At 43.9% G+C, this 15,073-nt stretch overlaps 1 protein-coding gene across 1 annotated transcript; it reads right to left on the bottom strand.

The window, feature by feature from the left end:
* Positions 1-108: 108 nt before the first annotated feature.
* On the bottom strand, positions 109-14,260 carry LOC127194550 (calaxin-like). The gene is made up of 6 exons (XM_051151997.1): positions 13,703-14,260; positions 7,496-7,651; positions 6,751-6,855; positions 4,296-4,447; positions 2,458-2,562; positions 109-210 (listed from the first exon to the last, which is right to left on the bottom strand). The coding sequence occupies exons 1-6, from the start codon at positions 13,758-13,760 to the stop codon at positions 154-156; spliced, it is 633 nt and encodes a 210-aa protein (XP_051007954.1). The 5' UTR covers positions 13,761-14,260; the 3' UTR covers positions 109-153.
* Between the last annotated feature and the right edge of the window lie 813 nt (positions 14,261-15,073).

Here is a 15,073-nt window from a genome sequence, read left to right as displayed (position 1 = left end):
TTTTAATTGCACATGCTCCCATGTCTTTGGATCAACGTGGCAGAAACCATCCTTCCCACACCATGCTAGTTCTTATGTTACAGTATATAAATCTATGATGCAAATAAAGGCAACTAGGATCTGACTTTAATTCAAGTATTGAGCAGTTTGTCTTCAAAAGCTAGCAGGTGGGTTGTTTTTGAATACCAGGGTTTCAAAGTGAAGGCAAGTCTGTAAAGGAAAAATGCCAATAAAATGTTAGAACAAAGTTGATATTAGAAACATACATAATACTGTAACTTCTACGGATAATTTACATGAACTATCATGATCTAAAAGCTAATCAATTTTGGAAATTCTAGGATTTTTTGTTTGGTTGTTTTTGGTTTTTCAAGGTGGGGTTTCTATGTGAGCCTTGACTGTCCCGGACTCACTTTGTTGACCAGGCTGGCCTTGAACTCACATCAATCCACCTGTCTCTGCCTCCTGAGTGCTGGGATTAAAGGCATGTGCCACCATGCCTGGTGGAAATTCTAGATTTCTATACTGTCAGCACCTCTGTACTTTTTCTTCTGTCAGTGGACCATGTAATTTTGTCTCAACTATTTCCATTATATTTTCTGGGAAAAATTAGCTGGGACAGCACGTGCTGCACTGTGTGCTGTACACATGTCAGTTCTCATGTCAAAGGGCCTCCTCCTGCAGCGGGTTGTAGCTGACTGTGTCGAATAAGGCTTTCTTCAGTTGCCGTGGTGCATTGCCAGTGTGGCTTCTCAGTGCTGCTGATGCCACAGGAAGCTGCCAACCAGGGTTAGGTTCTGCATGCAGAGAGGTGATTACGTAGCTTGAAATCTCAGGTAAAAGATATAGTAACGGCCTACAACACAAGGAGCTGGAAAGGACAAATGCCACCTGGGTCAGGCTTCACAGATAGAGACTGCTGTGTGTGTGTCTACATCTCAGGACCCTGTTAAATGCAGTGATACTGATGGGAGGCAGAATAGGAATTTTTTAGTGAATACAAGACGAAACAGTTTTGGAGATTGACTTATACTGCTAAAAATGACTTTGAAGATTATTTTTCATGTAGTTTGTGGCAATCCAGAACTTCTCTTACAGTGCTCATGGGAGGAGCTGTTATGTGGGTTCTCTGTTCATGAGTGCCCTGCCATGTGTGTTTGTGTGTGAGAGCACACTTGTATGTGTTAGTGTCGGAGCCAGGGGGCAGCATTTGTATCGTTCCCTCTGAGCTGTGGGATCTGACACTTGTCAATTGCGCTAAGCAGGGTAGCCAAGAAGCCCCAGGGTCCTCCTGCCTCTTTACCTTCTCAGTGCTGGGATTGCAAGCACATTCCCCCATGCCCAGCTTCTTACATAGCTGTTGAGAGTTGAAATCAGAGTCTCTGCTTATTGGGAAGCCCTTTAGTAACTGAGGGCTCTCTCCCACCCAGCCATTCGGCTCTGAAAATTGAAAGCCTTTTACACATTGATTGGGAGCACTGACAGCACATACTCTACTTCCTACTTGGTGTTCTGTCATGTAAGAAAGATAATAGACTCTGGTTTGGGTTTGCTAACGTGTGTCTCCATACTTACAGAACGTAGGGATTGTGTGTGGCCGTGATTACTGAAATAGTCAGTGATGTCATCTGGAATGAGGCTGATGACTTTATGACTGCCTTCAACCTGGCAGTGGGCTGAGGCTGCAAAGGTGAGCAGCTGTCACATATTGTTTTCTAAGTTTTAAAATTCCCCTAACTGGGCAGCCAGATGGCTTGGTGCTTAAAGGCACTTGCTTTAAAAACTGACTATTCATGCGGCAATCTCAGCACTCAGGGAGGCGGAGGCAGAGGCAGGTGGATCGCTGTGAGTTCAAGGCCAGCCTGGTCTACAGACTTGAGTCCAGGACAGCCAAGGCTATACCGAGAAACCCTGGCTCAAAAAACCAGACTGCATGAGTTCAATTCCCTGGCATCCACAAGGGGGCAGGAGAGAGCAGACTCCTACGAATTGTCTTCTGACCTCTGCATTGTGGCGTGTCCCAGGCTACTGCTGCTGTGATAAAACACCATGGTCAAAAGCAAGTTGGAGAGGAAAGGGTTTATTTGTCTTATGCTTCCTTCCACATTCAGAGTCCATCACTGAAGGCAGGAGCTGAAGCAGAGGCCATGGAGGGATGCTGCTTTACTGGCTTGCTCATCATGGCTTGCTCATCCTGCTTTCTTATAGAACCCAGGACCACAAGCCCAACAATGGTACCACTCGCAATGGGCTGGGCACTACTCCCATCAGTCACTAAGAAGATGCCCTACACCTGTGGAAGCATCAGCTGAGGTTCCCTCTCAGATGACTCTAAACTAGTTGACATAAAACTAGCCAGCACATGGCATGTACACACACACAGACACACAAATATTTCTATAATTTTAATGAATATTCCCTTCATCCACTTTAAGCTCTCAGTATTTGTAACTCTACCTTTGCATCTGGTAAACATGGTCCAAACACCTCCAATAAAAGTCTGTCTTTTTTCACTGCTTTTTCAAAGTCTGCAAAAGAGATCTTGCCATCGTTGTCATAATCCTAGGGAGAAAGGTGATTTTGTGATGAATGATAAAGTCTCTTTAATTTTGCCATGTAAAACTAGCTATTTAGACTGCTAGGAAAAATTCTAAGTTCGTTCTCCTGAAGGTATTATTTACACAAACCTATGGGTATTTATTAATAGATGTCACTGATTTATTATCCTCACCAGAGCCACCTTAGCTATACACAATGCAGCCCTGTCAATAACATAATGGAACTGAGGAATCCTGCAAAACATTGGGAGAACTGTATAATATACTGTCCCTTTAGGAACTATGAAGCACAGAACTTGTGGTTCAGAACCACAAGTCTCTTGATTTTTTAGCATAATTTTATATTTCAAAAGGCCTCTTGTTTGGGAGCTCATTGCGTAGGAAGGCTAGCGGTCAGTCAAGAGGAAGGCACCTGGAGTAGCTGTCCAGGCTGGACTACGAAGGGAGCCTGCAGGCTCCTGCTGAGATATGGGTACATGGAATATGGGCTGAGATCTGGGTAAGTAGGGAGGTACGGAGAGCAAGCACAGTTCTGCCCACCTGGATCACAGTAGAAGCCGGGGTGTCAGTCAATAAAATGCTCTGGGCAAGGCTTATGCGCAGCATCCAGGGAGGGGGACTCTGTGGGAGTTACAAGTCCCTTAAACTGCTGCCTTGGATTGGACTGGTAAGATGACCTTGATTGTTCACTTTGTGCCTGTGCTTAGGAGCTAATCTAGAGGAAAGCCATCAGAATAAGGTGTATTCCATGAACATTTCTGGAAAAGAATGTGGGAATGTCTTGTGAAAAAGGCATCTGCGTTCAGCCCAAGCAGCGGCTAGTGTTTCTAAAAGAGCACATTGTGTAGGTGTTAGACACTGACCCTCCCAGTCTGTGTGTCTCATCTTTCTTCCCCTCCTCTGTTTCTGTATCTCTGTCCCTCCCTCTGTATCTCTGTCTCTCACAGAGAGAGGGGGAAGAGAGAGAGAGAGAGAGAGAGGAGAGGAGAGGAGGGGGGATGGTCTTGAACTTGTAATCCTTCAGACATCTGAGTGCTAGAATCGGAGGTGTACACCACCATGCTTAGCTGTTTCTTCTCTGAGGATTTGAGTAGTGTCAGTCAGTCAGTGTCGGGCTGCCCTGGGCTCACAAACCCTTACTCAAAACAGTTTAGAAAAGAGTGGATTCACCATTCCTGTGATAAGGAGCCCCTACGGTAAGGCTTTATTTATTGTGAGGTGAGTTCTGAACCACAAGTTCTGTGCTTCATAGTTCCTCATCTGCAACGTGGAGATAATAGAACAACACAGAGGACAAGATGAATGAATACTACAGAGGGCCATGAAAGGACTGCTGTACAGTAAGCACTGGGTAAGGGCTAAATGTTTCTCATTGTTGGTGTTTTTCTGAGTATTTAGATAGATGGAGAGAGTGAGATCATGAAGAGAAAAACAAGGTGGTGTGCAGTTTTACATCTATTGAATTTAGCCTCCGCCCAAATTAGTAAGATTTTACTGACAGAAATACATTTTAAAATAATTAATCTAACATTTATTTTACATAATAAATATTTAGTCGCTGAGCCATCCCGTATATATTGAGCACCCACGTTCAGTGAGGCACTGTGTTAGGTAGTGGGCAGAGCAGGAAAGCAAACGAAAGGCAAGTGAGAAGTGCCCACAGGAAGCGCTAGTCCTCTGCGGCCTGTTGTGGCAGCGACTCCGAGCAGCGCAGTGCCCTGCCGTGCCCACACTTACCATTTTCTTCAGGCTTATGTCTACCAGCTCCTTTACCCCTTCATCATTCTCTTCTTCAGGAGACTGCTGGGAGAGACTGTTCTTCAACATGTCAAAAATTTTTTCCCGGGAAATATAACATTCCCCATGTAAATAATAAACTTCAAAGCAGACTTTAGAAAGCATAGGAATCAAAAATTGAACAAACAAAATATCATTAGTTATTTCTGCATAAGGTAATAAAGGGTTAATATAGTTACTGATCTGATCCACTATAGGGCAGAGGTTTTATAATCAAGTGCTTCTTCTTAAATTCCTTTCCACAGGATTAAATGCCCCCCTGGCAGGTGAGAGAACAGCTCACAGCTCGTGGATTGGGGGTCTGAAAATGTTTTCCAACTGCAGTAAAGGAGGTTGATTTTTTTTAACCTACTTTTGTTTGCATGCTTACATGTGTGTGTTTACGTAAGTGTGTATGGTGTGTTTGTATTCTCTGCACATAGACTATAAAGACGAAGCACATACTTTTACCCCCCCCCCCCAGTACATTTAGATAGTGAACAAAGTCATCTCCCTGGGGTCTGCCCTGTGTTCAAGCCTCCCTTAAAGAGTACCCCCCCACCCCCCCACCCCCGCTTTCCAGCTCAGATGACCCAACTCATGCCCTGGGAATATAGCAGTGAAGTAGTTTCCCTGGGTTTATTAATAGTTAAATGTTTTACAAAAACCAGGAATAAACTCTCGTTTCAGATGAGGTGGGTGTGTCTGTTAAATTTCTCCACACCACAGCATAACATACAAGTTGAAGAACAAAGGGGCCGGGCGTGGTAGTGCACGCCTTTAATCCCAGCACTCGGGAGACAGAGGCAGGCGGATCGCTGTGAGTTCGAGGCCAGCCTGGTCTACAAAGTGAGTCCAGGATAGCCAAGGCTACACAGAGAAACCCTGTCTTGAAAAAACAAAACAAAACAAAAAACAAGTTGAAGAACAAGCCTACTGTGGAAAATAGTGTTCCCCCAACTGAACTCCTCAAATGTGTAAGAAGCATTTTAGGAAGTCGGGGTAGAGAGGAAACATCTTCCTCTGTGTGATGCTATTTAATCAGGTGACTCCGTTCACTGCCACAGCTATGTTCACCAGTGATAAGTGTTTCCACACGGAGTGACATCCATGACACGGCTGTGCACTTCTTGGTGAGACTTGTGTAAGGCCCCCTGTGAGGTTGGAGGGAGTGGAGTGGGGTGGGAGATGGGGTTAGAGTGCTGGCTTTAAGATGCGTGAGGCCCTGGAGTTAAGTGTCCAGCACTGTAGTCCCAAACACTGCAGAGCAGGAACTGTGCATGCTACCTCATGAAATACCAAATAGGAAGAGGACTACGCGAGCACACAGTTACTAAATGTCAAACAAGTGGTTACTCAAAACACTGTTATAAAAGGGCTAATGTGTCTTTAGCTTAGACATATTTTTACTAGAAAATGTATGTGTCTGTGTCTGTGTGAGTGTGTCCTATGTTTACACAGGTGCCGACAGAAGCCGGAAAGAGGGCATTGAGTCCCCTGGGGCTAGATAGAGTATGGACAGTTGTGAGCTGCTGGGAATCAAACTTGGGTCCTCTGGGGAAGCAGCAAGCACTCCTGTCCCCCTCTCCTCCTTTTTCAGTGGTCCAAGTCAAAATTCAAGTGGAAGCGCAAAAAAGAACAAAAATTTGCTCAACTACAAAGAACCCTGCAGTCTTTTGTTAAGCAAATGTGTAATTGAAGCCGTTTTGTTTCCCTGAAAACTGGTGTCTAAAATGCTTTTGGCTGTTTTCAGGATTCTTCACGGGGAACCATGACAGCAGCAGAAAAGCATAGGAGATAGACAGTACCATGGCAGGGTGGAGGGTGGGGGCAGGCATGTAATCCCAGAGTGGTGGGATCACAGGCGTACACCACCACACCAGTCCCCAGAGAGCTGCTGCTGTATAGAGCTGTGGGTCAGGGCAAGCTCCCAGATGCCCAGTAGTCCTCCTCTGTAGAGCCCTCACTTGGGCCTGAGCCATCTTTGGCCTTCTCTTAACTCTCCTTCATAAAGACCAGAAGGGTATTTATTTTCCACCTCTGTATGTGACTTGACGTCCTCGTGCCTATTTGTTTCCAGAAGCTGAGAGTGTCAGCAGATAGTATGCGAGACCTGTAACAGGTCCCTGCCATGCTGTGACCACACACCTAATATTGTCACCAACATATTTTAAGTGTTTTTGCTGTATGACTTTGTTGTTTTGTTAGTCACAGAAACTTCACAAAATTGCTGCTACATCGGAAAGTGAAATTTGGGTAAACCTGACTCAAAGCTCTCAGGCTGTGGTCACTCTTAGTTAGCTCCGCAATAAACTCTCTCTTGTCCCTTTTGGGGCGATGGCTCTGTCGTTGCATCAGCAGCATACTAAACACAGAATTGATAGGTATTATCACCAAGCCAGTAAGCCCATCTTACATTTCATCTTCTCTTCAAAAGCGCCTCGGAGAAACACTGATAATCCTTTCACCCACTCCTGTACACTTACATAGTTATCACTGTCTTTGTCAAATACAAAGAACACTGAAAAAGAAGAAGACTCTGTAAGCATATTGTAACTGTACTTGCTTTATAATGCCCACCCTGTGTTTAGATAGAAGAACTTTCCTTCCAATTGGGAGGGGGGTGCTATCTTCGAGGTAATCAAAATTATTAGAAATGTGTTTGTCCCCCTGTATTTTTAAATCAGAAGATGGCCAAGGCTACACAGAGAAACCCTGTCTCGAAAAACAAAACAAAACAAAACAAAAAAATCCATGGAGTTAATGACATGACTTTAAGTCTCAAAAATAAAAAGTAGTGACAAATCGGTTGTAGAATTTCTATAATATCTCAAAGTAAATTACTAATGCTAAACATTATTTTAAATTCTTCTGTATTTTGTGTGTGTGCATGTGTGTGTGTGTGTGTGTGTGTGTGTGTGTGTGTGTGTGTGTGATAACCACTAGATTCGTCAGTTCAGTGATGATTATTTCTCAAAACTTCCTTGCTAGGAGCCACAAAATTCTGTGCTAAAAACCCTCATCACAATCATGGCTGGTTGTTTGCAGCACTCCCCTGCCTACCACAATTCACTCCTTTCTAGTTTGGCAATTGGAAGAAAGTCCAGTCTTGAGAAAAGGACATCAGACCAAACTCATTTTGGTTTGCTGTGACCTCTTACCCCTATTCATCAACATGTCATCAGTCATGCCGAATATGTTGTGTAGGACCCCTCGAAACGTGTTTTGGTCCATCCCTTTAGTAGTAAGCTTGCCAACAGGTCTTTCCAGCAAGTTGTAGAAAAGTCGTATGAGACATTCAACTTCACTCTTCTTGACTGTAAAATGAGAAGACAAACTAAGATGCAGATTTAGCCACTGAGATTCAGTGCAGCTATTTCTTTTTTATAGCCCCAGATGGCCACATATTATTTGTTACTGAGTAGTTTGTGGTGTTTTGTTTCTACCAGATCTTCAGCCTTCCAACTGGAAATTTGAAATATTCGCACAGGGCTCACTCCAGACTTAGAGAGTGATGTTTAAACATGCACAGGGGACTATGGTGCCGTCAGGACAGGAACCAGGGATTCAGAAAATTCAAATTTCAAAATGCTTTAATAACATTCATTTTGTGGATCAAATTAAACTCTCATACTCCTTAATAGCTATTTTTTTATTCATTGCATAAGTCTTAATGGAAACTCCTGGACCAGGGGGCTGACTTACCAAGAGGTGCGTAAACGCGGAGCTGTGGTGTGGCAGAACGCTTGCCTAGAGTGTTTGCTCTCCAGATCTTCTTAAAACAAACGTGAAGAGTTAAATAAATAAAGTATTGCAAATCACATACCAAAGGAAGAGATAGTCACCTAGGGAAGGTGCCAAGTGATGAAGCAATACCCCAAGTGGAGGTGACACTGCTCAAAGGAGCAGGCGCTGATCTAGGGGGCAGCTTGAGGGCTCAGAGCCTGTGTTCTGAGAGCAGGTGCCAGCAGCGCACTGGCCGATCTTAAAGACAACACAAAGCTCACCAGACAATTCTGGCTGACAACTAGGGCTTGGATTTAAGGACAACCACTTTCATAATACATTCTTGAAGTGATTTTTGAATGGAAAGTCGGCAATTTGTATCATTACATGATCATAACAATCTGTCCAACACAGTTTTATTTTTGCTTGTTTGTTTTGAAGCAAGGTCTCACCATGTAGCCCAGGCTGCCCGAAATTCTTGATCTACTGCCTCAGGGTTAAGGCATGTGCTATTGCCTTCAGCTATGTGACTTTCATTTTCACTAGAAAAATGAGGTCTAAGTAACCTCCTTTTAAAACTAGTGAGATTTGCCCAGTGTGGAGGTGCACACTTTTCATCCCAGCACTCATGAGGGAGAAGCAGGTGGATCTTGTTTTGAGGGCAGCCTGGTCTACAGAGCGAGTTCCAGGACAGCTACACAATCATACCCTGCCTCAGAAAAAAATTTAAAATACAGTGGTATTTTTGTGACTGTTTCAGCTAATAGAATACACTGAAAATGAGGCCGTGACGGAAAGACAATTTCATTGTCAGCTGTCATGTTACCATTTCCTGACTTGAACCATTCCCTCCTGGAGGAAGGCTCAAACCAAGAAAGTAAATGAAATTGGCAAGGTTCAGGAAGTAGAAGTCTGAGGAAACTCCTGAAATGTGTATTTTTAAATTCTTCCCAAGTTTATATAAGTAGAAACAAGTACTTTGGAAGGGGCTCCCCCCACTGCTGGAGCTGCCTGCAAGGTGTGTTCCCTGACAGTTTCATGCATGTAATAACAAATGTTTGTCTTTGTCACCTGCTATTACTCTCACCCCACTACCCCCACATTAAAACTGTTTCCCCAAGTCCTTTTCCCACTTTCCTGTCTTTTCTCTGTGTGCCCCCCCCCACTGGGTTTAATTAGGGTTGCTTGCATGACCATCCTTGGGAGGCTCTGCACCTCTAGAGGAGCCTGGGAACTTAGTGATGGTGGCTGAACCACTGAAGAGAGTGCTAGCCCTTTCCCTCAGCGGCAGGGCTCACCAGCTTTTCCCTTTTCATGATGAAATGTTGACAGGCTCAATCTTGTCTTGTGTGGGTAACCACAGCTGCAGTGACTCATTAGTGCAAGAGCAATGCCATGTCAAGGAAGACAGCATCTGTGACACATCTTCCTCACCCTCTAGCTCTTTATTCTTTCTGGCTCCCTTCTTCTGCAATGTTTTGTTGTTGTTAGATTGTTTTTAGTTTTGTTTTTTGAGTCAGGGTTTCTTTGTAGCCTTGGCTGTCCTAGACTCGCTTTTCGACCAGGCTGGCCTCGAATTCAGTGATCCACCTGCCTCTGCCTCCCAAGTGCTGGGATTAAAGGCGCGTACCACCATGCCTGGCTTCTGCAATTTTTTTTGAAAGATATATTATTAAGTATACAGTGCTCTGCCTGCATGTACACATGCAGGTCAGAAGAGGGCATCAGATCACACTATAGATGGTTGTGAGCCACTACGTGGTTGCTGGGAATTGAACTCAAGACCTCTGGAAGAGCAGCCAGTGTGCTTAACCTCTGAGCCATCTCTCCAGCCCCCACCCCCCACAATGTTTTTTGAGCCTAATGCGGTGATGTAGACTCATTTAAGGCTGAGAACTCCACTGCAGTTATTTCAGAAGTTTGACCAGTTAGGAATCTCCATTAACTGCTGCTTACTGCAATAGCTTTTTTTTTAAATGAAGACCAAGAGCAGCACTAATTCTATGCAAACATGAAGTATTTACAAAGTGTTTTGACCATGTCCAGTTAGTGAAATGACAGCAGTGGGTTTCCCTTTAGGTGCTATCATCTCCCTTCAGGTGCACAATATGAGGAATATGTCTCGGTCTCTGGAGCAGGCCTTGACTGCAATTAGGAAAGGTTACAACCTTCCCCCCCCCCCCCCCCCCCGCCAACACCCATGCCATTACTGCACCAGTGGACAAATCTTGCCAGGTCAGTTGTTATTGTAGCTTAGTGTTCACAGCTAGGTAAGAGTGGTGACAGCTTTCCTCCCCGAGAAGCTTGCAGAGTGCTCAACCTCTGAGCCATCTCTCCAGCCCCTCCATGCAGTTTCTAATGCCAAATCTTATCCAACTTTTGTTACAGCTAAGATATGGTCATTGCAAACTATTTTAAGTAATAGGCTGTAACTGTATTTTAGCAATTTTCCCACTAATGGGTGTTAAGGTCCAGTCCAGGACAGCATAGCTAGTTGCCCAGTGTCCTCTAATTTAACCATTTTCAGTTTCTCCTTGGTTTTCACGGTCTAGTAAAGTATTGTTTCTCAACTATGATCATATCTTGGGGACATGTCACAGAGATGGAGTGTTGCTGCAAACTTTCATAAAAATAAAGCCACGTATGTGGTATGGTTTGTGTGGGTTCCCCCTGTTGTATGTTGAACCCCCCCCCAACTCCAGTCTGACAGTATTAGGAAGTGGGGCCTTTCTCAAGTGATTGTTTGGTACCCATATAAAACACGATACCAGTACCCTACCAGCTAGAAAGCACACCATTCAATCTCCAGCTGGACTTGCCAGCTTCTAGAACTATCACCAGTAAACATCCAGGCTCACTTTAAGTTATCCCTTCTACTAACCCTGCCCAGAGTTCTAATTCTCTTTGCTTGAGACAGCAGAGGTGGATTGTCCTTATCACAGCACAGCCTCTAACCCTTCCCCGCAGAGTTCGTTAGGAAATGTGTGTGCAGACTATGCAACACCACACTATTTTGTCTCACAAATGCCTAGAGGTGGCCCTGCTGAGTCTGAGTAAATTTTATTAAAAACTCATCAACACCAACCACCAAAAATTTGTATCCACAAGGGCAAATAATATAAAACTTTTCCCTCCCTTTGCTGGAATGGCAAAGCCATTGTCTCTGGCTCATGACAAGGCACCTGACCAAGTACCTTCAGAGGTAAACATGCAGGTCTGAAAGTCAGAAACAACTAAATGAGCACTTGCATCCAAAAGTTGCTGTGAGCGTTAGCCTGAGTGTGATCAGCAGGGTCTAGCACAGCGGCAGGTTCTCAAATATCTGCAAACAAGTGGTAAACACAGCAGCCTCCTGTGGGGTGGGAGCACCTATGAGTGAGGAGCACTGCAGATGAAACATGAAGGAGCACACTGCATGAGTCACTTCTAGATGGCAGAAAGACCAAACAGCATGTAGGACAGTTGTAAAACTCTCTACTCACTGTAGGATAAAAGGACAAAGGAAAAGCCAAGCCCAAACCCGGGGCCAAGAAACAAAACCCCACCAGTCCTCACCCTGGAAAGCTCTGCCCACCCCCAGAGGAATCCGGGGTCTTCTCTCCTAATAACTCTGTGTGAGGTGTGTTGTACAGTATCGCTCACCTCAATGGATTTGTCTGTAACACAAGTGTAAAACAGACAGCTGGCTAGACCAAGGTACCAGCACAGGTAACCGTACTCATCAGTCTGAATTTACAAAGGGACCTCGAAGGCACAACAGCTACGCTTGGCCATTCAGGGTCTGAGTATTTGGAGCACAAGTAAAGAATTAATGTTAAAACTTAAAAAAAAAAAGAAAAAGAAAAAAGAAAAAAAGAAAGAAAAAGAAAAGCAATGATTTCCTCCCCAAACAGTATCCTTGCAAAAGACTATAAAAGATATGCCACTGATCAATTATTACAAAGTGTGTAATTGCTTTCAAGTAACAAATTATGGTATAAAACACATGGGTAGTAGACATTGCTCTATTAGGAATGTAGTTTTCTCTTTTTCTTAAATATTTATATATACAGTGCTCTGCCTGCATGTACACTTGCAGGCCAGAAGAGGGCATCAGATCACATTATAGATGTTGTAAGCCATGTGGTTACTGGGAATTGAACTCAGGAACTGCAGAGGAGCAGTTAGTATGCTTAACTTGAGCCAACTCTCCAGGCCCTAGATTTTTTTTTAATCATTTATTTTATATGCATTGGTGTTTTGCCTGCATGTATGTCTGTGTGAGGGTGTCAGATCCCCTGGCACTGGAGTTACAGTTGTGAGCTGCCATATGGTTGCTGGGAATTGAACCCAGATCCTCTGGAAGAACACCCAGTGCTCTTCACCGCTGAGCCTTTTCTCCAGGCCCCAGGAAGGTAGGTTTTTAAGTGCATTCAACTTTTCCTTTTCAGTGTTATGACTGGCTCCATTAGAAAGCAGTAACTGGCCTGGGGAGGGGCCCTGGTTGGTAAAGAACTTGCAGAGCAGGTAGGTCCTGAGCTTGGACCCCCAAATAGCCATGGAGAGCTAGTGCAGCAGCTGCCGTGTCTCAGCTCTGGGGATCTTTGTAGTCAAACTGTTGAGCTCCAGTTTTAGTTGAGACTATTTTAACAAACAAATTCTACAGAAACAAAAGACTGCGCAAGACCCCAGACATTCACCAAGCTCTGCTCACTCCTACTTACATATACCTCATGTGTGTGTGTGTGAATGCATGTGTGCCATGTGCTTCCATACAAGCAAGCAGTTAAGACATATTTACTGTACTCATTACTGGCTTAATTTATAAAATTTTAAGGATTATCTAAGAATTAAGTAGTAGAAGGGTGGCAAAAGAGCCCCAGAGAGGTGCTTGAGGGGCTCAAGATATTTTATAACCTCTTTCCACCATAGGTTCCAGGAATCAAACTGTTTTACCTACTGAGCCATCTCACTGGCTAAAATCATCTTATGTATTTCTGCCAGTCCCCAAAAGTAGAGCAATCTGCAACTGAGTTTTGTGCTAGAAACCAGAGAACTGGTCAAGGTAAATATGTATTATTTTAAAATTCTTATTGTCAACAGAATAAAAAGCTATGCTTTGTTTGGCAGATAATTCTTTTGCATTTGTGACAGGCAGTCTCCCCACATGTCAGGACACCTGATGGCTTAAATGTTTCTAATACAAGTGTAATGGCTCACTTGCTTATATCTACTTTTAAAGTAAATTATCACTACTATTTTGTGTATGGTTTGCAGGTCAAGGACAGCATTTCAGACTTGGTTCTCATGGGCCCCAGAGACTGAACTCAGGTTTTAGGGCTTATGTGGCAGGTGCTTTATGTACTAAGCCATCGGTTCATTTTCTTCCCACCACTCCCTGACCCATTTTTTGCGACAGGGTCTCACTATGTTGCTCTGGCTGGCCTGAAACTCATGTTGTAGACCATGCTGAGTGCTAGGATTCAAGGTGTGCACCATAATTGCAGCTCTTATTTTTAAATGACCAAAAATACTAGAAATGACTTTCAGTGTGTGGCTCCAGAGCACTCACTCATGTCCAGTACCCTGACTAATTCATCACTAGTGTCTGTCTCACTGAGTCTTGGTGCTGAGGCAGTGCGAGGGATCTGCCCAGGACTTACAGCTTTTGACAGTTTTACTGATGGGGTCCACGAGTTTCCTCAGAGCCCTCTGCTCCATCTGAGAGTGGCGTCGGGACACACTGCTCTCCCAAGCGTGTGTCTCAAGCTGGCACTAACTCTAGGACTCCAAAACAGAATGTGGCCATGGCAACTTCCCAGCAACCAGACAGAATGTTCTCAAACAAGTGGACGCTAACAGCACATATGCAGGGAAGCTGTTAAGGCTGTGTACATCCAAAACCTGTAGCCACTTCTTTATTTACCTTATTTCTGAGACTAAATACCATGTAAAATGGTATTTCATATTATTTCATTTATAGTTCCGCAGTGCAAATTAAATATTTTTCTCCCTGTTTGAACATATAGTCACAAAGCTCTTTTTTAGGGGTCAATAACTTTCCAAGCTATCAATAGCTCCTTTGAAGGCTGCCACCTAAAGTCACCACTTGGTGACCTCCTCATGAGACCCACACAATCTCATAGACAGGAGCTTCTCAAATAGAAAACTCACTTGCTTCCAATTTTGATCCAAAGGTAGAAAAACGTCGTATGACTATGCTACACTGGCTAAAATGTCCATTGTCTCACTTCATCTTAGTTGTGAGACCTTGGAGGGACAGACACTTAATCTAGTCTGTGTTGTTTTTACAGAGGTGAGGCACTACAGACCACGCTTACGATTTAGGACACAAATTATCTTTTGGGGGTGGAGGTTTGCTCCACCAGGCCAGCCTCATGATTCACCCTGAGATACATACAGACATATCCCCAGTTCCTCTAAGTCTCCAGTAAAATATAAAGCAATGCCTACAATAAAGCAGATACAACTGAGGGAAAGAAAGATTTCTCAAAATCTCCCTTACAAATACACCTGAAGAATGCCAGTGGTTTTAAATTGAAATAACACAAATTTCTTGTGTGAAAGCTACAAGCAATTTGCATCCCGTCTCAGGCCACTATACTGCTTATATGAAATGAGAGGAAAGTAAGGATCAGGGTTTAGCGTATCTTAACTTAAGGACACAAATCCGTATTTTGGATGAAATAAAATTTATAGACACCCTTAGAGTACTTAAAACGCTTAAGAGCAACCAGAGGAATACAAAGAGACCAAAAAAGCTAGCACTGGTATCAACCCAACATTTCTACCCAGATATTCATCACTTTCTGACAGTTATCACAGTGGCATTCTATAAGAGATGTGTCAAAGCTGGGCGTGGTGGCGCATGCCTTAAATCCTAGCACTTGGGTGGCAGAGGCAGGTGGATCACTGTGAGTTTGAGGCCAGCCTGGTCTACAAAGCAAGTCCAGGACAGCCAAGTATACACAGAGAAACCCTGTCACGGAAAAAACAAACAAACAAACAAACAA

This window comes from Acomys russatus, chromosome 10, assembly GCF_903995435.1.
Source record: "Acomys russatus chromosome 10, mAcoRus1.1, whole genome shotgun sequence".
Lineage (NCBI taxonomy): Eukaryota > Metazoa > Chordata > Mammalia > Rodentia > Muridae > Acomys > Acomys russatus.
This window is presented reverse-complemented; position numbering and strand designations above follow the sequence as displayed.

Excerpts from the sequence above, each read along its gene's own strand:
- LOC127194550 (XM_051151997.1), bottom strand. The coding sequence starts at position 13,760 with ATGGAGCAGAGGGCTCTGAGGAAACTCGTGGACCCCATCAGTAAAACT. Across the intron at positions 4,448-6,750 it reads TTTTGAAGAGAAGATGAAAT|TCTGCTTTGAAGTTTATTAT; the intron begins GTAAGATGGGCT and ends TGCTTTCTAAAG. Across the intron at positions 211-2,457 it reads CATGTTTACCAGATGCAAAG|ACTTGCCTTCACTTTGAAAC; the intron begins GTAGAGTTACAA and ends TTTCCTTTACAG.